The sequence below is a fragment of the Arabidopsis lyrata genome (assembly GCF_000004255.2).
Source record: "Arabidopsis lyrata subsp. lyrata unplaced genomic scaffold ARALYscaffold_2, whole genome shotgun sequence".
NCBI lineage: Eukaryota > Viridiplantae > Streptophyta > Magnoliopsida > Brassicales > Brassicaceae > Arabidopsis > Arabidopsis lyrata.
Genome location: NW_003302554.1, coordinates 17,137,740 through 17,165,639, shown reverse-complemented (window position 1 = coordinate 17,165,639; position 27,900 = coordinate 17,137,740). Strand labels below are relative to the sequence as shown.

General features: G+C 34.3%; 3 protein-coding genes across 3 annotated transcripts in view; 2 read left to right on the top strand and 1 right to left on the bottom strand.

The window, feature by feature from the left end:
• Positions 1-2,690, top strand: part of LOC9323704 (probable inorganic phosphate transporter 1-9) — a 5,801-nt gene extending 3,111 nt beyond the window's left edge. The window contains exon 2 of the mRNA XM_021035323.1: positions 1,653-2,690. Coding sequence (XP_020890982.1) covers positions 1,653-2,535 — 883 coding nt within the window. The 3' untranslated portion in view covers positions 2,536-2,690. The remainder of the gene's footprint in view (positions 1-1,652) is intronic.
• A 15,811-nt stretch (positions 2,691-18,501) lies between these two features.
• Positions 18,502-21,145, top strand: LOC9323702 (protein CUP-SHAPED COTYLEDON 3). Its single transcript, XM_002889035.2, has 3 exons — positions 18,502-19,289; positions 19,424-19,698; positions 20,407-21,145. Exons 1-3 carry the CDS (start codon positions 19,085-19,087, stop codon positions 20,932-20,934), a joined length of 1,008 nt encoding a protein of 335 aa, XP_002889081.1. The 5' UTR covers positions 18,502-19,084; the 3' UTR covers positions 20,935-21,145.
• A 2,768-nt stretch (positions 21,146-23,913) lies between these two features.
• On the bottom strand, positions 23,914-24,912 carry LOC9323701 (RING-H2 finger protein ATL8). Its single transcript, XM_002887591.2, has one exon. The coding sequence runs from the start codon at positions 24,647-24,649 to the stop codon at positions 24,089-24,091; it is 561 nt and encodes a 186-aa protein (XP_002887637.1). The 5' UTR covers positions 24,650-24,912; the 3' UTR covers positions 23,914-24,088.
• Positions 24,913-27,900: the final 2,988 nt, after the last annotated feature.

Here is a 27,900-nt window from a genome sequence, read left to right as displayed (position 1 = left end):
ATCTTATAACTTGTAAAACCTTATAAAATAGCTTGTAAAATCTTATAATATCTTATAAATACGTTGTAAAACCTTTTAAAATACATTGTAAAACCTTATAAATACCTTGTAAAAAACCTTTAAAATACCTTGTAAATTTTTCCCGCCAAAAATTTTCCCGCCAAAAATTTAGCACAAAAAAAATTGCGGAATCACTTTTCCCGCAAAAAAAATTTTTGGCGGGAAAAAATTTTACGGGAAAATTTTACAAGGTATTTTAAAGGTTTTACAAGTTTTTACAAGTGTTTTTGGCGGGAAAAATTGTGGGATCACTTTTCCCGCCAAAAATATTTTGTATTTTGTGAACCTAATTTTGTTATATTTCCTTATATATTTGTAATATCTTTTATTAAAAGAAGGGTAATTTAGTCATTTTGTACATAAAAAGGGGTATTTTTAAAAATGGACAGCCAAATGGGGCATTTTTGAAAAGGGGTATTGAAAAAGGGGCATTTTTGTGAGTCTCCCATTTTTTTTTGCAAAATTTAAAATATTTGAACCCTCCCAAGTAACTAATCTACTATACATTTTTGCAGCAGTTTTTGGGGTACCCAAATCGGGTCAAATTTGTTTAATTTTGACCCGGAAATCTTCAATCGGATCTTTCTTTAAATTTTGGCAAAATTAAAAAACGAAAATAATTAATAAAATCTAAAATATATATACTTTCTCAACTAATTACTATATTTAAACACTTTATTTATGGTATATTCTCCACGATTTTTATAGATAAAGAAATCAAATATGATGATTTAATGCTAATATAACAAATTTGCACTAATTTCCTAAAACCTCTCTACCTAATTTAAACATAAATATATGATTCTTATTTCACTTTTATTTGATCTTATATTTATATTATTTTAAATTATTATAAAATATATAAATAGTTAGTAAATTTTAGTTTTTTTTTTTCTGCATATGTTACAATTCAAATTTTTTAAAACGGACATATATTACTCAATCGATGAATAAAAATATGTGTGTAATCTATATTAACAATTTTAAGAACAAATTGAGCATTTAATCATGTCGTTATTTTATTCAGACCCGAAATTGAGTCATTCGGATCTTTCTTTAATTTTTACAATTATCTAAATGGAACAGTATATCACGGGTGAAATCCTAATTAGTATTTTCATATACAATTATAAATTGTTTTTACGGGTTGGTCCAAAAACACACACTAATTTAAAAATATACATGGAAACTATTTGAAAGCAACTTTCAAATTAACTCGAATTATATGACATTTAAATAAAAGTGTTATTAAAAAAATAACAAAATGATGTTTAATTTCATTTTAGATTATATGGTTGGATGGGTTTGGGTCAATATTAATACGAGACAATATACCACAGGTGAAATCCTATAAATAACAAATCAAAATACAATTATACAATCTTAAACACTAAACAAAACAAATACAACTTAAAATTTTTTATTTTAGATACAACGCATGTGACCCGCGGTATACAACAAAAAATATTATACACAATAAATTCATCAATTTATAAAAATAAAAAAATCAAATAATTAACCCGCGGAGTACCGCGGGTCATATCCTAGTTAATATGATAACTACTAATTAAAGTTTTTAAAAATGCATGCAGATACACAGCATTGGTGGAGAACAATGTAGTCCAAGCAGCAAAAGACATGCAAAGAGTCATGACCGTATCCATGATATCTCAAATAGCCGAAGATTCATCATCGGAGCAAGAACAACCACCGACTTCCTCCTACAAACTCTTCTCTCGGCGTTTCCTCAGCCTCCACGGCCGAGACCTCTTCGCAGCCTCAGCCAATTGGTTCCTCGTCGACGTCGTCTTCTATACAAGCAACCTCCTCCTCTCTCAAATCTTCAATTTATCCAACAAACCTCTCAATTCCACAAACGTCTACGACTCCGCCTTCGAAGTATCTAAGCTCGCAGCCATTGTAGCCGCTTGCTCCACCATCCCCGGTTACTGGTTCACCGTTTATTTCATCGATAAAATCGGTCGAGTCAAGATTCAGATGATGGGTTTTTTCCTTATGGCCGTTGTTTACTTAGTCGCTGGGATTCCATACAGTTGGTATTGGTCTAAGCATGAGAAGACTAAAAAAGGCTTTATGGTTCTCTACGGATTGATTTTCTTCTTTAGCAACTTTGGTCCTAACACGACAACGTTTATTATCCCGGCGGAGCTATTTCCAGCAAGGTTTAGGTCCACATGTCACGGGATATCTGGAGCTGCCGGGAAGTTTGGTGCGATTGTTGGCACTGTTGGTTTCTTGTGGGCCACGAAACACCATGAAGAGGACGGTTTTCCAGACGTGAAACGCGTGAGAATCGCGTTTTTGATCCTTGGCGGCGTTTGTATTGCTGGAATGATCGTTACGTATTTCTTCACTAGGGAAACGATGGGAAGATCATTAGAAGAGAACGAAGACAAGATTGGTACAACGTCAGGATCGTCTTCTGCGAATGAGTTACTTCCGAGACAATACTGATTTCGAGATCCCAGTCAATCATATTTTGATATTTTCCTCTCTAATTAACTCTTAATTTTCCTTGGTTTTTGATGGTTGATACTCAAGTTTATTTTTGTTTTTGTTTTCTCATGTTAACATGAATCTTTTTTTTCCTTTTAATTTTGATTCCGTCATATTAAAGGGGCCGTGTACATAATTGTCAAAGCTTGATCATTTTCTTTTCACTATGAAGTAATCCATGCCTTGCTTGATCCGTATGCATGGTCCAGGTCGTCCCTGCACCTCCCATCAAACACCACCAAGACAATGATTTTAATTCATCAAGAAAAACTATGTATTAATTCTTTCAAATTAATAACTGATTTCTTGAATCTTGTAAAAGGTGATACTGTAAGATGAGCGTGAATTGATTAATTAGGAGAAATGATTTACAACATATAGTAATTAGACTAGGGTTTAAACTTATACTAATTACAACAAGATCCTTAATATTTACAACTCCTTATACACCCCCTCAAGATGGAGGGAGTTCTTGCACTCCAATCTTGCAATTTAGTTCGGTGAAGCGTGGCCGTGTAAGTGGTTTCGTCAATGCATCGGCGAGCTGATCCTTTGTTGAGACATGGGAGACACGTAGAGCACCGGATTGGATATAGCCACGAACGAAATGATAGTCAAGAGCGACATGTTTCATACGAGAGTGGAAGACCGGATTTGCACATAGATAAGTAGCACCGATGTTGTCACAATATATGACTGGTGCAGTGGATAAAGGGATGCCCATTTCTGTTAAGAGATTGCATATCCATCGCAGTTCCGCAGCCGTGTTAGCAACGGCACGATATTCCGCTTCCGTAGACGAGCGCGCCACACTTCGCTGTTTCTTCGAGGACCACGAAACAGGGCTGCCACCAAAGTAGACAATATATGCATTCGTGAAGAGATAAGCATCCGAATCACAACCCCAATCGGCATCCGAGAAAGCATGTATGGTAAGAGGAGTATCCGATCGAAGGAAGATCCCATGTGACTTGGTGCCCGCAAGATAGCGTAAAATCCTCTTAGCCGCTTGCCAATGTTCATTCGTGGGACGATGCATAAACTGTGAAAGGTGATTCACTGCAAAGGCAATATCTGGTCGCGTAAAAGCGAGATATTGGAGACTACCGAGAACCGTTCTATACTCTGTTGCATCATCTAGGGCCGTGCCGGAGAGAAGAGAGAGCTTCGGAGTTGGGGACATCGGTGTGGAAACCGGCTTTGTGTCAAGCATATTATGTTTCTGGAGTAGATCCGTTATATACTTGCGCTGCATCAAGTGTAAGCCTCGTCGAGTTCTGGTTGCTTCAATTCCCAAAAAATAGCTTAGGGCGCCGAGATCTTTAAGAGAAAACCGAGCTGCAAGTGAAACATTGAATGCTTTGACAAGAGCAGTATCTCCCGCGATTATAATATCGTCAACATATACCAAGACATATATAAAGGCATTGTTCCGATGATATATGAAGAGAGAGGCATCAGCGAGAGAATTTGCAAAACCAGCTTGAAGTAGGAAACTGCGAAGTTCTTGATACCAAGCCCGAGGCGCTTGTTTGAGGCCGTACAAAGCCTTGTTGAGGCGACAGACATAATTCGGACGGTCACGATCAATAAAACCCGGAGGCTGAGATACATAGACTTCCTCCTTTAGTGTGCCTTGAAGGAATGCATTGTTGATGTCAACTTGATGAATGCTCCAATTTCGCTTAACAGCCACCTCGAGAACAAGACGTATAGTCGTGGACTTAATCACCGGACTGAAAGTCTCTGAATAGTCGACGCCATATTGTTGATTAAATCCTCGGGCAACAAGTCTCGCCTTGTACCTTGCAATTGAACCATCAACATTATACTTTAGTGTAAAATCCACTTACAAGTAATAATATGTTGAGAAGTCACCGGTGGAACCAAATCCCAAGTGTGATTTTTGACTTGGGCATTGATTTCTTCAGACATAGCTTGTCTCCAATTTGGGTATTTTAGAGCATGTGCCACTGTTGTCGGTATCATCGGTTTTGAAGGTGTAGTAGAGGTGGTAAGGCTGAATTTCGTGTTTGGTTTTGTTATTTGATTTTTGGCTCTTGTTCTCATTGGATGGGTATTTTGTGGAGGTGGCGGAGGCTGAGGATTTGGTGGTAACGGTGGTGTGATTTCTGGTGATGAAGGCGTTGCTGATTAAATGATTTTGTGTGGTCGGAGGTAGACGTGTTTGATGTCGAGGAAGAAGATGGTGAGTGGGAATGGGTTAATGGGTTTGAGTTTGATTTATTTGGGCTTTGGCTTTGTGGGCTTTGGTTGGTATTTGTTTTGTTTGGGCTTGTTGGAGTTGGGCCAGAATTACTTACTTGGCCCGTGGAAGAGGAGATGTTTTCTTCTTCGTGAGCATTGTTCGTTGACGAGGACTGTGACACAGGCTCCGGTGAAGACTGCGGCTGGAGTGAGTGAGACGGTGTGGCTGGCGGCGAGTGAAGGACCGAGCACGGAGGAGGAGCAGGATGAGCTATTTGAGTGGGGCGCGGCAATAACGGGACAACATTGGTGGTGACCGGTGAGGGCTGTTGTGGTTCGGTAATCGACGTGGCGGGTTGTTTAGAGGCAAACGGAAAGCTGTTCTCCACAAATTGAACATGCCGGGAAGTGTAGACTCGACCAGTGGCTACTTCAAAACAAAGATAAGCGCTTTGGGTAAGCGAATATCCAAGAAAAACACATGTGGTTGATCGGCTCTCCAACTTGTTGGTGTTATATGGTCGAATCCATGGATAACATAGGCAGCCAAATACCCGAAGCTTCAGATAATTTGGTGATTGTTGAAATAGCTTTGGGTAAGGAGAAAAACCGTTTAACACCTCCGTTGGCATTCGATTAATGAGATACACCGCAGCCGCAAATGCATAAGTCCAAAAACGTCTTGGTAAGGAAGCATGGCTAAGAAGCGCAAGACCGGTCTCAACGACGTGACGGTGTTTCCTTTCAGCGAGCCCGTTATGTTCCGGCGTATGAGGCGGGCTCGTGAGATGAGAAATGCCATGAGCCGTTAAAAACGAACGTAGAGCCACGAACTCACCACCATTGTCTGAATATAGCGTACGTATACGGCTTTGAAACCGATTCTCCACCAATGCCTTGAATGCCACAAAGACTTCTTTCACTTGTGATTTTTGCTTCAACGGATACAACCACGTATATCTTGTAAAGTGATCAACAAGAACAAGATAATATTTGTAGTTGTCAATAGAAACGCACGGAGATGTCCAAACATCGGTATAAAGGTACTCAAGGGGCTGAGATGAGACAATGGTGTTTGTGTGAAAAGGTAATTTATGACTTATTGATGAAACAGTCCGAACATGGAAGCTGTTTGAGAATAGAATTTGAAAGAGGTAATTGAAATTGAGAAACAACAGCTTTTAAAATTGGTAAAGATGGATGCCCAAGACGGTAATGCCACGAAGAGAGGTCGGTTTTTGGTGATGGGGAAGCAGAGAGGATGGTAATGGGATTGAGGTTAACCGGCCACTCATATAGCTCATCCTTAGTTCGGCCTTGGAGTAATCGGGCCCCCGTGCTGAGATCCTTCACCTGAAAATGTGCAGGAAAGAATTCCACCGATACTTTGTTAGCATTACACATCCGATAAACCGAAATAAGATTCTTGCTAACATTAGGAACATATAAAATATCCTTAAGAGCAAGAGAGCGAGATGGTGTAGGGAGTAAAGCTGAACCAGTGTGTAAAATTGGAAGCCCAGAACCATCCGCTATGGTGACTTCTTCGCCACCGGTATAAGGCTGATGCATAGAGAGATTGGCCAAATCTGATGTAAGATGATGCGTAGCACCACTGTCAAGAATCCAAGGATTGTATGGTGGAGCGGTCGCAACATTTGCACGTGGTTGCCATGGTGCCATAGGTGAGGACGGGAAACCATTGTAGCTAGCTTGTGAACCACCGCCGCTACCATATCCTTGAAGCTGAAAGCATCTTCGCGCACTATGACCGTGTACACCGCAGATTTGACACTTTCCTTGGTAACCTCTGCCTTGTGATCAACGGCCGTTGTTGTTGCCACGAGAGTACTGCTGCTGCTGCTGCCACTGGTTGCCGCGGGATGACGAGCGGTTGTTGCGGCTATTATTGTTGTCATGAGCCTTAGACGAGACAACATTGGCAGTGACCGGTACGGTTGAGTCGGGAACCATTGCTTGTAGCTTTAGCTCATAATTAATGAGCTTCTCGTGAATCTCTGTGATTGTAGGCGGAGTGTCACGTCCCTCAATTTGATCTATGACCCGCCTATAGTCATCCGGGAGACCACCAAGTATATAATCAATCTGATCTTCATGCGGAATTTCAAACTCAAGCAACGCAAGCTGATCAAATCGAGTGGTGAGTCCCTGGACATATTCGTCAATGGACCGAGAGCCTTTCTTCCATTGCTTGATCTGTTCCCGGAGCTGTTGTTTATGGCCGCGACTAGGATTTGCGTACGTGTCGAGAAGCTTGGTCCAGATTTGAGCGGAGGTGGTTGCCTTGGACAAGAGTGGCTGCACTGAAATGGAGATCGCACCAATGAGGCCGGAGTAAATGAGTTTGTCCTGTCTCTTCCACTATTTGTGCGCCGGATTTGTGGAGGTGACACCTTGGACAGTGACTGTAGCGTCGGGTTCAGCGACGGAGCCATCAAGATAGCCAGCAAGGTCATATCCATCCAATAAAGCATGGACTTGACGACGCCACATCAGAAAGTTGTTTGCCGTGAGTTTTGTGACATTGGACATGTTCACATTGAGAAGAGAGGTGGAATCGGGGACAACAACGGTTTCTGAGGAGGTAGACATGGCTGCAAACGATGAAGCTTGAAGAACAAGCTTGTGAAGAAGAAGAAGAGGGTTTGAGAGGAAGAAGGAGATCGAGAAAAGAAGGTGGGGGCTAAAAATTTTAGGTCTTTTGAATCACTGCTCTGATACCATGTAAGATGAGCGTGAATTGATTCATTAGGAGAAATGATTTACAACATATATAGTAATTAGACTAGGGTTTAAACTTATACTAATTACAATAAGATCCTTAATATTTACAACTCCTTATAGATACTGTTTGTTAACTTACACCCTTGTATAACTGAAAGTCTCTACCAGAGGCTTCAATGGCGACACTAATTGGCTGATTAGCCAATGCCTTTAATAGACTCTTCTCTTCGTTTGTAGGTATATCTTGGTATCCGCTAATAGTCACCATTTCGGACTCATCCTGCTCGAAAAACAACCCGATTATAAAAGATGATAGGCTCTTTCTACATATATATATATACCTTTTGCATTTTGCGCGTAAGGATAATCCTCTTCCTTAATACGAAGACTTCCGTTCTTGACTATATACTCAAAAGCATAGTCCATAAAACCACATTTTTTATTTTTTAATAAAATGTTAAATTATATTCAAGAAAAAAATATATTTTTTACAACAGCATTGTTTAAAAGGTTGATAAGCAGAAGATTAATTTTGAGATCAAAGTTAAAAAAAAACAGAGCATTTGAAAAGAGGCAGAGCATTCCGTGTGGTTTTTAAGCTTGAGAGGCGAACCATGCTTGTAACTTGTAAGGCTTGGTCACCCATTGGTGTACGTTATGTCTCAGTCTATGAGTTCTTATTCCCGGTCACAAGGAGGCCCGGCTCTTGACACATTTTTGTTATACATTTATATTAGGCTTCAAAAATTTGAAGTCCATTTTGTGGGATTTGTTTATTTATTTTTTAAAACCCCACAATTAGTAAAATAAATCCAAAAATTAACAAAAATGCCTCAAAATTTATAAAATATGCCTCATAATTGGCAAAAAAAATTATAACATTAGCAAAAATTTCTCATAAATAGCAAAAAAATACCCCACAATTAGCAAAAAAAAAATTCTATAATTAGCAAAAAATATCCAAAAATAAGAAAAACTATTAAATAAATATTATTAATGCCTTATAATCATTTTTTATCTTTTAAAAATGCTCCAAAATTTTTTTTTTTTATTCGGCCCCGGATTTAACTGGACCGGTCCTCACAAGGAAACTGCAAACTCATTGAGTCCGAGCCAATAACATTTCGTTTTCTTGTTGCTCTCGTCAATATGTTTTAAGTTGTCTTTGAAGATATCAAACCTAACAAACTTCTCCTCAACGCTCGCGTAAAGCTTTTAGAATTGGAGATCCAGTTTTCAAAGAGATTGAAGAGTTTTTCGTGAAATTCCAAGTCTTTGGGTGCGTATCCAACGATGGAGTAATTGTGAGAAACAGTGAAGGAAAAAGATGCAGCTGATAAGGCCAGATCAAAACAGAGGACTATAGCGGAGGAAGTGAGAGCCATGTTTTGAGTTTTAAGCTCTATAATTGATGGGTTTGTTTATATATAAGTCTTTGAAGATTATTAAAATTATGCTGATCATGTTGCTTTAAGAGTGTCTGAATCTGAATTTTGAATGAAGACTCGGTCTTTAAGCTTAGTTCTGTACCTCTTAGGTCACTTATTATCCAAGTAATTTTATTACCCTCACTTGTTCAGCTTGCTTCGAAACCTCTCAGAGGGTATGTTTCATTGACCAAAAGTTAGGCCCATTTGGGCCCATATAGAAAATGCTAAACAGAACTCTATAGAAATAGATAATACAAACAGTCTTCGTATGTTAATTAAACGGAATATATCTATATATATATTTTTGGATGACTTTTAGCAAATAAATCCTGGAGTTGGAATGTATTTATAAAGAATGCCATTGGCATTTATTATTTACTTTTACAAAATTTAAATAAAAGATATGAACCAAACAATATCTTGCCTAATTTGTTTTTAAAAATCTCTACACAATCTTTCCATATATCTTCAAAAAAATTTTATAGCAAATATTTATATTAACATTTTGCATAGTAATAAAAATACTAATTTATAATAATCAAAATATTCACATAGAAAAATTATATACACATACAAGAAAAAAACTATATATGTCATCATTTAAGCCGTTGCTTTATTTAAATAAAATAAAAACACAAAAACCTGAAATCATATATTTTATATGATAAATTTAAAATATATATTAGTAATATAAATTTAAAATCATTCAAAGAACGGTATACCACGGGTGAGATCCTAAAATCATTGGATTTTATTACAATAATAATTTATTTTCTTGGATTTTATAACACTAATAATTTAGCTAATAGGATAATATAGACGGGTTTATATGGAATGACGGGTTTGGGTCGATATTAATAACGGTATATTAAGTATGAAATCCTAAAATTAACAATCAAAATACAATTATACAATCTTAAACACAAAACAAAAGAAACAATATTAACAAAACAAATACAACTTAAAATTTTTAGTTATTAAAAAACCGACCCACGGTATACTTCAGAGTCAAATATTCAAAATTTTAAAATCCACCATACATCGTTACTTAAAAAAAATGTATGTTTTCGTATCTATACTTTAAAAATTGAAACCTAAACAATAGTAATCATACACTAGATAATACATAGATATATATCTACATTTAAAAATACAAATTAATATGATATATCTTCAGTTAAACTTTAAAAAATAACATTATATTTTTTAAAAAAATATAGCCACGCGGTGTACCGCGGGTTAAATTCTAGTTTATATATACATTTTTGGATCACAATTAGCAAATAAATCTTGAAGTTGAGAAGTATTTACAATGATATGCCATTAGCATTAATTATTTAGATTTATTTTATTTAAGTAAAGATTTTGAAATCAAATATGTTTTCAACAATTTACCAAAAATCTCTACTCAATCTTTTTAAAAATCTCGACTTAGTTAACTTCTGATTTTTATCTGCAAAAAAAATAAAATAATTGTAACGAGTGATGTAAAAATCGGGAATGTTGATACTACAATTTCTTCTACTTTTATAAAGAGAAATTGTTAAAAATGCCCCTTTTTCAATACCCCTTTTCAAAAATGCCCCCTTTGAGAGTCCATTTTTAAGTTTGCCATCTTTTAATTTTTAATGACCATTTTACCCTTATTTGAAACAAAATTATGTCCACAAAATACAAAATATTTTTTGGCGGGAAAAGTGATCCCGCAATTTTCCCGCCAAAACACTTGTAAAAACCTTTAAAAAACCTTATAAAATTTTCCCGTAAAAATTTTTCCCGCCAAAAAATTTTCCCGCCAAAAAAATTTTTTTGCGGGAAAAGTGATTCCGCAATTTTTTTTGCGAAATTTTTTTGGCGGGAAAATTTTTGGCGAGAAAAATTTACAAGGTATTTTAAAGGTTTTTTACAAGGTATTTACAAGTGTTTTGTAAGGTTTTACAATGTATTTTAAAAGGTTTTACAATGTACTTTTAAGGTTTTATAAGGTATTTATAACTTGTAAAACCTTATAACTTGTAAAAACCTTATAAAATAGCTTGTAAAATCTTATAATATCTTATAAATACCTTGTAAATACGTTGTAAAACCTTTTAAAATACATTGTAAAACCTTATAAATACCTTGTAAAAAACCTTTAAAATACCTTGTAAATTTTTGGCGGGAAAATTTTTCCCGCCAAAAATTTAACGCCAAAAAAATTGCGGAATCACTTTTCCCGCAAAAAAAATTTTTTGGCGGGAAAATTTTTTGGCGGGAAAAAATTTTACAAGGTATTTTAAAGGTTTTACAAATTTTTACAAGTGTTTTGGCGGGAAAAATTGGGGGATCACTTTTCCCGCCAAAAAATATTTTGTATTTTGTGGACCTAATTTTGTTATATTTTCCTTATATATTTATGATATCTTTTATTAAAAGAAGGGTAATTTAGTCATTTTGTACATAAAAGGGGTATTTTTAAAAATGAACATCCAAAGGGGGCATTTTTGAAAAGGGGTATTAAAAAAGGGACATTTTTGTGAGTCTCCCTTTTTTTTTATATAATGAAAATTATTTTTTAGGGATATTTTCTTAAAACTCTAAACAAAACAAAGGGTTTCAAAAGATAGCTTCTCTTTTGGCGGGTCGACCCGCAAACCCGCAACTCTCTACGGGCTTATCCGCATGAACCTGCGACCCGTAGTGGATAAAAATATTATTCAAAAAAATAACAAATGATGTTTAATTTTACGGGACAGGGTTATATGGTGCAACGGGTTTAGATCAATATTAATATTAAACAATATACTATGGATGAAATCCTAGAATTAAAAATCAAAATTTAATTATAAAATCAGAAACACTAAACAAAATAAACAATATTAACAAAACAAATACAACTTAAAATTTTGCAAAATAATTTTTTAGTTATAAAAAAATCGACCGCGGTAAAATCTAGATTTGGAAGTTTAAGGAAGGAAATTTTTTTAAAAAAAATAATAGCTCCGCGGTGTACCGCTAGAAAAATCTTTTCTCCTAAACTGAGGCAAGAAGAAGAAGAAAGCCAAATATCGTTTAAGTGTATATATAGATATACCATTTAAACCTAAAACACAATTAATATACTCAAAACTATTAATATAGACATATGGATGGTATATTTATAAAATAGGTCGAAATATTATAGTATACTCTCTATTAATAAAAAAAATAATTATATTTAGATTTTTTAAAAAATAATTATAACCCCGCGATGTACCGCGGGTTCAAATCTAGTTTAGTAACAAAAAAAAGGAATGGAATTTAAATAGAAAACATAGCATCAAAAACAAAAAATACGATGAATGTGGAAAGACTCCCTTTCCCACCCTCTAACCTACGCCGGCTACGTCACGTGTGCACATATTCACATTCGAGTTACATTTATGGAGTAACCTACCATATCATCCCTAATACCACTTTTATTGGTATATTAACCAACTTTTTACCTATAGAAAAATTATTATCATAAACCAAATGTGATAATTAATTTATAATTTTCCGTTTTTATATGCCATTATGAATTAGTTACTTTTTTTTTACTTTTAACTTTAATTTGTTCTAGAAGAAACTGATTATCTAGCTAATAGAAAGATTTTTGTCATATGAATTTTCTATATAGAATTTATATAGAAAGTTAAAATAATCAATTTGTACCAGATTTGGATATCATGTCTTCCTTAAAACAACAATAATATTCTTACAAATTATTTTCTTAGTTTTATATTTTGTCACTTTGCTTTTTAGATGATCCATTTCTTATTAAGCAGTCTTATTACGCAATTAGCATATGGATTGATGATGTACTTTCCTCGTTAATTACCTTTTTCAGCAACTAACTTTATTCTTCAGTCACATCTTTACCCAGTTATTTATTATACGAGTTGTAGCGACGAAAATAGTTTCTAACATTAGGAAAATCTCACATAAGTTCTTCATATTTAGGAAAATAAAGTATTGTTAAAAACTTTGGGGAAAATCTGAAAATACAAACATTATTCATCAATTAGATATTTCACCTTTGGATCTTTATGACATGAATATTCAATATTCATAGTCGTACCAATTACTAACTAAGGAAACAATACAAAGCATACGATTAAAAAAGCTTTATCCAGAAATTCAATAATACTATATGATGTATGTGCACGGTTTTATTGGTCCCCCCAAATATGCAACTTTTCGCCCATATTTATGAAGGCTTCGTCTGTCCCAATATCCTCAAAACCTTTCACATTTATTGCCATACACGGTACGGACGTCTTATAAATGTAATTTCCATAACCTCATATTCGCATCAAATTATCACTATAAGCTGGACCAAATTAATACATTAACCAAAAAAATCATATTTACACATCACTTTATAAGGAATTACAATTTACACTCTACGAATCAGACTAGTCGCTTGACATTATTGTATTTAGGGCTATGATTGCTACACCGAGATGAATGATGAAATGATTAATTAGTTAAGCTTTCACATTTTGATCATTTAATGATTTGGGAAAAAAAAAACACAAACCAAAGTAGTAGAAATTAAAGAAGCAAAATGGGAGGAAGAAAAGATAGCTTGTGAAGGGAAATGAGTGAGAGGTCGTTCTCTGGTGGAGCAGGTCGGTGCTGCCATTGTCCTTTCCTCTTCCTCCTTCATTTATTGTTTCTCCACCTTCTCCTTCTACTTCCTCTTCTTCTTTCCTTCCTTTTTTTTTTTCTTATGAGTAAGTGATGAAGGGTGACTTAGGGGGTGTATTGAAGAAAGAATTTATAGTGATTTGAGTTTTAATGAGTTTTGAGATGATTTTGGTGAATTTTGGTGAATTAGAGAATTTGTTATTAAAATTCTCCCAAATCCCACCTAAAACCATGGGATTTGGATGTTTGAATTTTTAACTAAGATATTCTTTGAAATCCCACCCAAAGTCACTCAAGTCACTTCAAATCCACAACTTAAAATGTTTCCAATAACAGTGGATTTGATTGTAGATTTTAAAATCACTAATCCAATAACACTTGATTTTAGAAAATTTTTTAGAATTCATGTTTGAATAACATAGGATTTAAAATTTTAATAGAAATCATTTCAAATCCTCTATTGAATACACCCCCCTTAATTAGATTTTTGTATCTAGTCGAATACCAAAAAACCAGTAAAATCTGATGTTAATTAATCACTTGTGTCAGAGACTTACGTACGTACCAAAAAAAAAAAAAAAAAAAAAAAATACAAATAGCAAGCTTTCTCCCAGACACAGTTATCGAGAGCCTCTTCAGGACAATGGTTTCCGACGCCGGTGGAGGTGAAACTCGCCGGCGTCGGGATTTCGCCTCTACGATCTGCTTTCTCTCTTTGTTTAGTGTTTTTTTTTATACTCTTGTCGTTGTGTCTATCTCTTCAACCCCCGCAAATCTTCCAAAAGACAGATTCAACTCATATCATACGATTGTCTTTTTCGATTCATCCAGCAGAATGCTCACACCGGGCTTCGTTGATGGCAAGAGTTTCCTCTCTTGGACCGTCAGATGCGCCATGTCCGATGGAGTCGTCGACGGCGCACGGCGAATCTATCTTCTGGGTGGAGATCACACGGCTCTCCGCTTGTGCTTCATCAGAAAAGATGGTGAGACCTCTCACCCACTCTCTTGGATCTTCCAGATCCTCTGCTCGGTTAAGAGCTCTTATCCACTGGTTTCCGGCGACGGCCCTCTACTCTGATCTGAGATCTGAGACCTATCTCTCATTCTCTCATGGATCTGCTCGTTTCGAAGCCATCTCAAGTGTTCACCGGATAGCTGTGTCAGAGCTGGCCACCAGCTTCTCGCCGCCGTCAAGCCTAGCAATATTCATCCATCGTTGCAACAGAGGATTAGGGTTTCAGATATTGGGCTTTTCCATGTCTGGCCCATTCATCTCCTATTGGACCTGCTTAAGAATTGACCGCCCAAAATGTCCAATTGCCAGGCCCAGGTCCGTTTCACTTCAATCTCTGATTAGGTCTTCAATTCTGATGCTTCGACATAATACCAAAACTGGCCAAGGACACCTTTTGCGGCTTGTGTCAACGTCGTTACAAGATCTAAACGAGTTTCATCTCTCCGGCCTCAAGAAATTGCAACTCCCAATCACCCATACCTTAAGAATTCGGATCCAGCTCCTTCTCCTAATCTATGACCAATTTCAGAATGATCCCAAACCTGATTTCGTTGAAAAAATTCTACTTTTATTTGATCTTAAGGATCTCCGGCGTCCAAGCTCCTCCACCATGGAGAGATTCTCGGCTCCGCCCTCCTCCCTTGTGGAGAGAACATGTCCATCTCTCTTAGCGATATCAAAGTTGTACGCACCGGCAACAACTGAAGCTAATGAACCTTTTCCAACGTCACGAACTCTTTTGATAGTGACTAATGTTAATTTCCCCGAAGTCTTCGCGGAAGTGTCTTTGACACACCATGATCTCGTTTGTGGCATGTTGCGATGTAGCCTCTGTCTCCGAGCTTCTATGGATCTATCAACAAAGCTTAAAGCATCTCGAATCTATCTATCTATGTTTGTTGTAAGTTTGTTTTTAATTAGCCTCTTGTACCCAACCATTAGGTTGATGATCTTGTACTCCTTGTCTCCCTTTGAGATTGAATGAATGGTAACAAGTTTATTTTGCACAAAAAAAATTAATCACTTGTGTTCTGATTTTTTTTTTAAATAAAAATAAATATATTGTGCAGTTTAATTTTAACAGGTGTAATTGATATTTTACTCGTACTTGCATTCAATATTCAACTTGGTAGATAATTTATATTTGGTAGTCATTTTTCAGAAATAAACTTTTTTAAAATGAACTTTGATAGACATTTTAAATACAAAACAGACAAAGACGAGCAAGAGAGTAGGGACCCTCTTGTCATTTGATTGACATATACAGATATATATACTATAAAAGAAATGTGACAAACAGTCATCTATATTCATTTTAGTGATTTTTGTTTCACCTAATATCTGAAAGTTTAGTGTCACATTATACTGTATATTACTAGCCCTGTAATTCTGAAACAAATTGGACTATTATTTTATACACTAGTTCTGTTTACACAGACTAGTACCGTTTCTGCTCATTAACTGGTTTAACTTTAATTAGCTTTGCTTTAAAAATAAATAAATGAAATAGTGCATGTTACTGAAATGACGTACGACTACAAAAGATTTCCAAATTATACCAGCCCTTTCTGCTTCAGTATTCTGCCAAGTTTTATGATATTATTATCGCAGATAGATTAATTTTAATAGAGGAAATTTTTTACTTTGGCAGGGGCCAATAATATTTTTTTGTGACGCAGAGGAACAGCACTACAATATATAGTAGACCGATGGTATCACTTGGGCAATAATTAAACTGAAATAGAAAAAAATAACAATTTTGAAAAGGATAAAAAAGAGAGTCACAGAAATATCATCAGAGCTATAAAGATTATAGACCCCCTGAGGAAAAAATAATTTAGATTTTAAATAGTACAGAAACCATATACTACTATATAATAAGCATTTAATAATGGATAGGCTTAGGTAAGCCTATGCAAGTACAGCAGGTTTTGAATTATTGGATGAAAAATTTGTTTCAATATTAGAATTTACTCTTTAAAAATTTAGTTATAATAATAGTAATGTTTATTTTAAAAATAAATATTATAGGGTTGTGTAGGGGTTAGGGTAAAAGAATGACTTGGGAGATTTAACATAAGATCGTGTGGGCAGTTAATATTTAGTGAGATAGATAGTGTAGTACGTTTGCATTTATTATATTTTTACCTGATTTTTTGTATCATTCTACACACACGTGCCACCGCCGACTTCTGCTATCTTTATACTGTTTCATTTTATTTTTTAGCATACGTTTTTGTCAAACATTTAATATCGACAATATGAATTTAAAGTTTTTTTTCCAACCATTTGGTTCCAAATATTTATCGTTTTTTGTTGTTGTTTAACATCTAGTACTTGTTTTTTTTTTTTTTCTACCAAAAAAAAAAAGTAAAAGATTTTTTACGCAACTCTTGTTTTGTTGCAGTGTCGAGTTTGGCAAATTCTTTTTAACATTTGTTCTCATAATATTATATTTGATTATTTTTACCCCATAGAAATAGTTGTGTAGAGACACTTAACGAATCACCTTCTACAGTACACAACATAATTTTTTATGTAGTTGATTTACGGCTGTTAATTGTTTAATAGCCGAACTTATTTGTTTGACAATGAATAAGAAGAAACAAAATTGAAAAGGTTATAATCAAAATTTATATCAAATCAAATCAAACATCTCAAAATAATTTAATTTATTACGTGGTAGTCAATAGTTTCAATGTCACTTTTTTCAAATGTTTGGCTAAAAAGATGCAGAAAAATATATTTTTAAAAATATTACAAGCTAGAAATAAATCAAAGTGACGGTAGTCTTGAGGAAAAAAAACCCATAGAATAGGGCTTCGTGTTTTGAATGAATTGGTAAATGGTGAAAATAGCATATTTCAAATAATAAAAAATAATTGAAAAAAAATGTGACGTAAATTATTAGAAAAACCCACAAAACTTGGTTTTTGGATTATATGAAGAAATAGGCAAAATCTCTTAAAACCTAGTTTTCCTATTTTTTTAGGAAATCTACTTTTTGTAGAATCATGAATGGGTGATTATAAGACTTTTGCAAAATCATAATCCAAAAACTGCTCCAGCCATTCAAGACCCAAGAAAAAATGTGTGTTGCATTAACAAATCAAATTTGTGATTGCGGATTTATTAAAAAAACATTAAACAAGAAATGTAAACAAATAATCTAAAATTTCATCGGTTTAGGTAAACAAATTCATGTTATATTATTAAAGAAAAAAAAGGAAGAAGAAGAAGAAGCAAATTTGTAACACAGAATTGAGTTAACCGTTGGAGAAAGTGGTTAAGGGAAAAATAAGGAAACGAATGGAATTGGTATATATCTCAGGGGAGAATGTGTATAAAATAATACTCTAAAAGAAAAAGGTCTGACTCATGAATGTATAATGATATGCTTACACCCGCACGCATAAACCTCTGCCATCTTTTTACTGCACACTCTTTTCCTTTTCTTTTCTTTAAAGTAGAATTTATTTGCTGATAACCATAAAACGTAAGAAATTTAGATTACATTATTTGTTTGACATTTCTTGAAATCTGAATCTTTCACTACGACAGCAAATTGTTTTGTTATAGAGAAATGGGATCCCTAGAGAAATCGACGACGTGGAGTATGAGATAACCTTATTATCGGTGTCTTTTAATCTTGCGGTTGCATTGCATATTTCCAAATATTTAATGGAAGGCACAAGCTTTTTTATTTATTTATGCATATTGGTATAATGGTACTTTTCAACTACATATCCACCCAAAACAGTATGCTTGTTAAACAGCTCCCTCTCTCTCGTTTTTATTCCAAATTTCAAACCAAATAAGAATTTTTGTTGAAAAATAAATAAAAATTATATTTTAAAAACAAAAGCCAAAACGTCAACACCATTTAATCATATACTATTACATTTGAATTTAGATAAAGTACAAAAACAACACTGTAATGATCCATTGACCAACCGACTAGTCATTAACGAAAGATCATAACTTAACATCACCCAGTCTCAATCAAAACTCCAAGACCATAAGAATTTTGCTAAAGCAGTATAGTGATAAAACACAAAACTGCAAAAGTTGTTTTACAAATTAGAATGTTATAGTAGTAGTATAATTTAATTATTATTTGCATAGGAAAATAATAGAAAGAGAGTCCCCAGGTGAGGGCAAATAGAAGCCCCTGCTCCCTGAATTTCACAGCCTTTATCATCAATGCTCCTCTAACCTCAAACACTCAAAATCCACACATCTATACACACACCCCTCTACATACACACCCCATATCTCTCTCTCTCTCTCTATCATATCTTCGATTTATGTGCCATTTTTGTATATAAATATATAATCTTGCACACAATAAGGTTATACTTCCCATCACCTTTTGTATCATTGCTCTCTTTGTTCTTCCTTTTGGTGTCTCTTCAGTGTAACAAAAGCCTCTTTTTCGGTTATAATAAGTAAAAAGATGATGCTTGCGGTGGAAGATGTGTTAAGCGAACTCGCCGGAGAAGAAAGAAACGAGAGAGGATTGCCACCTGGCTTCCGGTTTCACCCGACGGACGAAGAGCTCATTACCTTCTACTTAGCTTCCAAAATCTTCCATGGAGGACTCTCCGGCATTCACATTTCCGAAGTTGATCTTAACCGTTGTGAACCTTGGGAACTACCCGGTAATATATTAAAACATTTTGTCTCTTCTCTCCTCTAAAAGTTTTGTGTTTTTGGAATCTTGTTTTAAGTTTGAATATTTTGATAAATCTTTAACAAAAAGAAAATAACGTTTTGAAATTTTTGTTAAATGAAGAAATGGCGAAGATGGGAGAGAAAGAGTGGTACTTTTATAGTCTAAGGGATAGGAAATATCCGACGGGTTTGAGGACTAACAGAGCAACTACTGCTGGATATTGGAAAGCTACCGGAAAAGATAAGGAGGTCTTCGCCGGCGGCGGAGGACAACTTGTTGGGATGAAGAAGACGTTGGTGTTCTACAAAGGTAGGGCTCCACGTGGCCTCAAGACTAAGTGGGTCATGCATGAGTATCGCCTCGAAACCGACCATTCACACCGCCACACGTGTAAGGTAAATTACTTACTCCCTCTTCCTTTAAAGAAATTTGTATTTTTTCTTGTCAATCTATGAGTTGACTTTTTGAAACAAAAAGTTTGTATTTTCACCTTCGTTTTTAGTGTTTTAACTTGTTACTTAATTCGTTTGTCAAAAAAAAAAAAAAAAACTTGTTACTTTATCCACACAAGTCCGTTCTTATAACATTAAATTCTTTTTAACATTGCGAATGTAATATGTATTCGATGTTTTTATTGTCCATTAAAGTGTTGACTTTTAAAATCGACAAGTTGAAATGAAACGTTTAACCGAAATATTTCACCTTTTGTTTCCAATTTCATATATTTATTTTACTTGATTCAATTTTTCAATAGTATTGTCATTGTTTTGTTTGGCTTATATGGGGAGGACAGGGGAGAGAGCAGTTTAGATGTGATAGATTTGATATAAACCTGTACGTGTGGTGTGGATGTCAACACCAAACACACCTTGCCGTTTTCTGTTCATCGATGCTACTGTTGTGTCGTTTTCCATCACTATTGCTTTCTTCTATTTCGCACCCTTTTAATTACACTTAAAAACTATCATCAAAAATCAATTTGTCAGGCTCACATTTCAAACAAGATTTATATCGATCTTGGTTAGGTGTAGTCATTACATATAATGGAGTATATACTGTGTAATAACATGTTTATTTTTATTTTATTTTTGGTGGAAATACAGGAGGAATGGGTGATTTGCAGAGTGTTCAATAAAACAGGAGATAGAAAAAATGTTGGAATCAATAACCAAATCACCTACCTTCATAACCATTCACTCTCAGCAACACATCATCATCATCATGAAGCCTTACCTTTGCTTTTAGAACCTTCCAACAAAACCCTAAACAACTTCCCATCACTACTCTACGATGATCCCCACCAAATTTACAATAATAACCTCCTACACGGATCATCAGGCCACAACATCGACGAGCTCAAAGCCTTAATCAACCCAGTCGTCTCTCAGCTCAACGGAATCATCTTTTCGCCGGGGAACAACAACAACGATGAAGACGACTTCGACTTTAACCTCGGTGTGAAGACAGAGCCGTCTTCCAACGGTGGTAATAATAACGAACTTGACGTACGAGATTACTTGGAGAACCCTCTGTTTCAGGAAGCGAGTTATGGTCTTTTGGGTCTTTCGTCTTCTCCTGGACCTCTTCACATGCTACTAGATTCTCCATGTCCTTTAGGTTTCCAGCTGTAGAATCTTGGCCCTTGGATTATATATTTGGTCTCTTCTTATTTTCAACTTTTGTAAAATACAAATTATATAAATATTATTATTCCTTTTTTTTTTTTTTCGTCTAAATATTATTATTCCTAAGATCCAAAATCTTTTGTAGAACAAAATTTTTAAAAGTTATGTTGCTACTTGCAGGTAGAAGCTATTATTGTGTTACTTTTGATGAACTGTATTTGTGGGCGTTTCTCTATTCGATGTGATGTCATAAATACCACTCATATTTGCAACTATTCTGACGTCATTCTTGTTTTTTTTTTTTTTTGGCTTTCGATGGACTATCCCTCATATTCATTTTTTTCTTACATGTGTTCAAGATTTTGGAACTGCAAAAATGAAATTTCAGTTATAATGCTAAATTGGACTGGTTAGGCGGGCTACTATGTCTTTGTCAGTTTGTTTACATGCTTTAGTTTTGCCAGTTTTAAAGTGAAAAACTGAATACTTTCTCCTGCGAAGGTTTATAACAAAACGGAAAAAAGGAAAGAAATTAAAGCTCGATTTAATAAGTTTGGTCATAGTTTCGGACTACGAAGCCCATTAAACACATGCGAGGCCCATAAATCGACTTTAACTAAATACCTTAACAATCAACAGCATATCAATTGAGAATGAATACAGTTGAGAATTGTATGGTAAACGATTAACAAGTGTTGTGATATTGGACATGACTGGTTGGGATGTATGAGATGTTTCAAGCCACTAAAAAAGCTACATCCCTAAAATTAAAACAATAATGTTGTAACTTTCCTATTTTTTCTCACAGCCCAAACAATATTTTTTTTAATTATTTTGGCTGTAAGTACAAATTTTTATACGGTACAATTTTATGGTCTTTAGAAGAGCTGTACCTTTTTTTTTCTTCTTTCCACTTTATTTTTTCCTTTTCTTTTAAAAAGTAATTATTTTTTCATCCATATATATATATATATATATATATATATATTATAAAAATTTATTTTTATGGATCTAAGTAATACTGTAGTAGGTAAAAATCTATTTTTTGACATATAACTCTTTTCGGGGGCAGAAAAATATATATAACTCACATTGGTTTTTTAAAATACATCATATATATGTATATCATAATTTATTAAATTGATATTTGAGAAATTATATAACACATAACTACTATTTATTAATTATATTTTTTGTTTAAAAGTACATAAAACTAAAATCTTATTGCTACAACCAATTTATTTAAATAATAATATTATATTAATTAAATCTACAGCCTAATTTCTACAGCAATAAAATCTACAGCTACAGTTATCACACCTACAACAAAAATTTTACAGCAATAAATTTACAGCTACAAACGAACCAATCATCCACATTGTTCTTGATATATATGTATGATCAATAAATCCAGAATATTCAGATTTAAAATATAGTATAAAATCATGATGCATGCACATATCTATTCCAAAACATAAAATTATTAGTGTATTAGATATGTAGTCTTATTCAAGCGTGAAATTTGTAAAAGAAATTGGTTTCTATATGTCCATCAAATTTGAATTTGAACATCACGTTTCCTTCTGCTAAAAAATATGTACAATTTTTTCAAAACATTCAGATATTGTCATCCGATGATGATTTTATTTAACTGTAACACCACTAACTAGGGAATAAACATAATAATAACAAAACTAATGTAGCTAACTAATAATGCAAAAACAGGAATGTGGGAATCTTCGGCCTGATTGGGAATTTGGTCTCATCATTTTTCTATGAGAATGTATAGGTCCTCCTTTTAACAAACAAAAAGCATGTCTTCACTTTCGACTTTTTTTTTGATATATCCTATCGGTTATCCGGTCGGCCCCGGTAGGAACGCACCGAGGTGCTACATAGTGGACTTGTCCACCGTGTTAACGGCTAGGCCCTTCGGGCTACCACTCTGTCTATCCCGAGTTTAGTGTGCCTTCCGACTAAGTGTCAAAGGATAGTCAGACCGCCTGCATTTCTGACTACCAGGTAAACCAATCTTGACTTTCGACTTCTTATTCTTTATTTGTGATTCACTAGAAATAAAATAGTCGTTAGAAAAAAAAAAGATGGACATTTTTGTGATAAATGCTATATTCAATGTCAATTATGCAATCTAGTTTATTTCATTTTATAACATAGCACTTAGCACATGGACGCACTTTCCATAGTGGAAAAACTCGTGATGAATGATGATAGATCGCGATGGTGGACCTGACCATCACTATTCGTATGTGTTTTACTCAATGGTTACACGGAGAAAGATAAATAATCCCTAAAATCAGTTATTTTTTCGTGTGTGTAATTATCTACATCTTGACTAATTATTTTTAAATTACGTTCTTGTTGTCTTATTTCGCACTTTAGCTGTACTCTTTAAGATTTTGGCGATCTTTTGTTAGGTCAATGTTTCGAAGACAAAAATAAGATCATCTTCATGGTCATTTTCGGAGTTCTAATAATTTAAAGCCGTGTTTGATGATTTAGTGGGATACAGGCTCGTGTTCCCAATATTTAAATACTTTTAACAGAAAAACATGAACAAATTAAATATATAAAACCCGACAATTAGTTTGGTGCTTTATTAATGGAAAAGGGAAAAAGAAAACTCACACAAAACACATTACACCATCTGTTCTACGTATACTGGTCCATCTGTCTACTTTTTCCCATTCATTATGGAATATTCCATTAGTTAATCGAATTTGTAGCAACTGAACAACCAACATTTCAGATAGACTAAAGCCCCTTGATGCTTCTATCAAACGTAAACTATTCACGACATATACTATGTATTTTTATGTCTTACATAAAACCATCTAAGGCAAATTTTAATTCCGGGTAATTTGGATTGTAGTTACGTATAAATTGTGTGGTCCAACGTCTTAGTTTCAAGTTCTTGTAACTGTTTCATGGTCTGTAGCTTTAAAGTATAAATAATACATAGACAAAAAGAAATAAAGATAAACTTTCCATTCCATGATAAAATTTACAATAGATAAAATATATATACATGACAGAGTAACATTATCCTTTAAAATGATAAAGAACACTTTTTAATATTATATCTTGTTTAACCGAAATCCATTTATAAAAAATAAAATGGGGATATGTCTAAAATAAAGAATCAAGGTAAGAAGTTAGCAGGATCATCTTCTCGTTGCTTGATTCGGGTATCAGGTTCGGATCCTGAGGTTGAGCTACCGGGTAACCCGCCACATTTATGACACCTGGCAACCACCAAGATTTGACGGCAAGAAGGACAAGAAGAGTGTGATCCGAGCCACGTGTCGATACACGATACGTGGAAACCATGTCCACACTGCGGCAACACCCTAAGCTCGTCTCCGGCGGCGAATTCCGTTAAACAGATGGCACACTCCACGAGTTTCTCCGCCGGTGGAGAATCCGGCGAGTAAGTGAGTTTCGGTAACGATCGGAGGACTTTCTTTTTCAAACCTTTGTTAGCCGCAGCTACCGGCGGTGGATGAGTTTGATCCGATCTGTTTCTTGAGGCGATACGGCGGAGCCATGCGCATCGAGAGACGGCGATTAAGCCGATGATACATGTCAGTGCACAAAGAAGAACCGCGAGGATGAGGACGAGGTCGGAGTTGAAAGGTGGAGGAGCTTCCGGCGGAGATGTAGAATTGGTTTCTTGGAGAAGACGGAAGAGAAGGCGCCCCATTGTTAATGACTTAGAGAGAGAGAGAGAGAGAGAGATTGGTTTGAAAACTTGAGAGGGATTAGGAGTGTGAGCGTTTTTTGGGGAGGCAAAGAGGAAAGGGATTTATAGTGAGTGAGATCTTTTTTGTTGGGTATTTCATATTTGCTTTATATTATAAAGTGCTTTTTTTTTTATAATATAATATCACTTTCCGTTATAAGGTTAGTTTATTTCGTAAATCTCGAATTGTTATTAGTTGTTGCCTTTAGTCAATAATTCAAAAGACTAGCTCATGTAAACTCTATGAGTCCTTTTCTTCGATATTTTGCCTAATATTTTGTATGTTAACGTTCTCAAATTTTTACGGATGGACAGGTCGGCAAGAAAGAAAAGGTTACGTTTAGGTAAATGCCTAGTAGACACATGATTTTTTTTTACACTTCACACTAATCTATATAAATATCCCTCTATACATTAGTTAGAGAGTCTATAAATATTTCTGTAGCATACACACTATTTAAAATTAAATTGTCGCTGTATATTATATCTCATTTTTCCAAATTATGAGATGTTTTTAGTTTACCTAACATCTTTCTACCAGAAAATTAAGAAAACATAGGCTGTTATTTTTTATCAAAAAAAAAAAAAAAACATAGGCTGATATTGAAATGATCTGATTTTTTTCTGGACGTTCCAAATATTGTTTATTTGCTTAGATGGGATATTGATAGTTTTGGTGGACTTTTTTTTTGCTAAGATTAAATTTGGCGTTTGTAATGAAATGGTGCGTGTGGGGGCATATACATGATGGGAGTGGAAGAAGCGTGTGTGTGCGATGCGACCATTGAACACCAAACCACGATATAAGTTGATAACGTGTGTTGTGTATCGCTTATCCTTTTCTTTTTTTTTTTTTTTTTGTGTATCGCTTATCCTTAACATTATTTCTTCTCGTATTATAAATTTATAATTACCCTAACGTTTTTATGAATTGTTAGTTTGTCATCCACAGCAACTAATCAGGCGGAATCTGCTGTAGTGGGTTAACTATGTTACATAATTATAGGTAAATTATGGAATTTATGAACCTTTTTTGTTTGTTTATGAAGTTGTAATTGTAATAGAGTGTTGTCTGTTGATAATTGATTTCACAAAGTTGGATCAAATTATCAACTCATAGTGGTCTACTATTAGCCATGAAAGTGGAGGGAATAAAATTATTTAAATTATTCAAAACATTTGTGTATATTTTAAATGACAATTTTTTTTAATAGATTCTATATATTTTAAGATTTAGTTATCTGTCAAGTTATCACAAAAATAGAAGGGTTAGAATTACTCTTATACATTTGTTAGATGGACATGCCATAGGTAGATCCTACATTTTGCACTCATAATTTTTTTTATAATATTTGAGAAATACTAATATTTTAATTAGTAGCTATTCCAAATATGGGTTGAACATTTATACGAATATTATAAGTGTTTGCCTCAGTTGATGATACACATGTTCAAAGAAACTTAATGACGTTTGAACTAGTGGAGAAATGTGATTCTCTACTCTACGTACTACTACGATGACCTTTGAAATCACGAAAAGAACATTTTAAATCAATGGCTGGTCTGGTAGACAAGATATATAATATTAGAATACACAAAATAAAAAAAAATAAACAATTCTTTTAAAATGTTATGTTTAGGACTTGGGACAAGATACTTGAAAGACACCAAATCTAAATAACACCCATTATTTTAGTGTTATGTTAGGACATAGATGATTTACGTTTTTTTTGTTTTTTTCCTAGATGATTTACGTTTTGTGAACTACTGAACTCGTCGCAACTCAAAAGTACTAAAACATTATGACTTACAAAAAATTATGAGTTAAATGCCCAGACTGTTGGTTATAAAAACGAATGCTTGAGTTAAAATCCTTTTGAAAAGAAAAAAATTCTGGTCAAGGACTTGCAGTCAATCAAGCTGACATGGCAATTGGTGTTGGGATAACGACTAATTCATTAAGAAAAACTTTTTAATGTTTAGATAAGATCAATCTTTAATCTTACTCCTCCAAACCAAAAATGACTTTTTTTTCTATACATGGGATTCATCGTCTTTTTGTATATCAATCTCATATATAGACGATTAGTTATTTAATAATGACGGTGGGATTGCATCACCAATACCACCTCTAAGTGATCAAAGAAAATAAATAAATTGTAAACGTTTTCAAACTCTATATATATATATATATATATATATATCTACCTATTTGTCATGTATCATGTTATATACCGAGAAAGTATAATATTTTATCTGATCTTTTGGCTAAAAAAACTAGGAAATTGTATCACCAAACCACAATTTCATGGTATTATACCCTGTTCTAAAAATCCCCGCCTAGCCCCGATTACTCCCTGCTTAATCGCTAGGCCCACCCTATCCGCCTCGATTAATGACTAATCCCCTAAAAAATCAGTAACCCGATTATTCTCCGCCTAATCCGATTACTTCCCGCCTAATCCGATTATTTTCCACCTTATCTTATATACCCCGATTATTTTTTATATTGCAAGTATAAAAAAACCTTTTATTTTTGTTATTCAATCATTTGAATGGGGAGTTTGTGATGTTTTACAATAACTTGTGTTCAAATTTTAATAAAAATCATAAATTTGTAATAAAAATCATAAATTTTTACAATATTGGATTAATATATTTTAAAAATATTAAAATAACCCTAAAACTAATCCCCGATTAATCCCCGATTTTAATTCGATTTTCCGATTAATCGCTAGGCCCATGCCGAGCGCCCGACTAACGCCTAGCGATTTTTCAAACAAGGGTATTATATAACTTTAAAGAATGAATTATGTAACATTAAAGAATGAATACAAACTAGGTCAATGACTAAGGTTCTGGGCAAATCCCATAATCTCCGAACAAAGCTATATATCAACCAGAGTACCATTCAAATTATTAAAATACACCACTTTTTAATGTAGCTACAATTAGTATAAAAACTAAGTTAAAGTCACAGATGCATGCATATTCAAACATCTATTTAGAAGAATAATCTTAAATCTTAATATCAAAAGTCTCGTACTTACACTTGAGAAAAGTTTGTGGCTTTGAAGTCTCAACCATAATCTCGAAATTCCATTTTTGGCTGTACAGTTTTCTCCAAGCACCCTTAGCCATGAGAATAATGCCACGTACACATAGAACGAACAACTGAGCTAACCTACGAAAACGAAGTTAGGGTGCAGATA

Coding starts and splice junctions, on each gene's coding strand:
- LOC9323702 (XM_002889035.2), top strand. CDS start 19,085: ATGATGCTTGCGGTGGAAGATGTGTTAAGCGAACTCGCCGGAGAAGAA. Junction 19,290..19,423: donor TGAACCTTGGGAACTACCCG/GTAATATATTAA, acceptor TGTTAAATGAAG/AAATGGCGAAGATGGGAGAG. Junction 19,699..20,406: donor CACACCGCCACACGTGTAAG/GTAAATTACTTA, acceptor GTGGAAATACAG/GAGGAATGGGTGATTTGCAG.
- LOC9323701 (XM_002887591.2), bottom strand. CDS start 24,649: ATGGGGCGCCTTCTCTTCCGTCTTCTCCAAGAAACCAATTCTACATCT.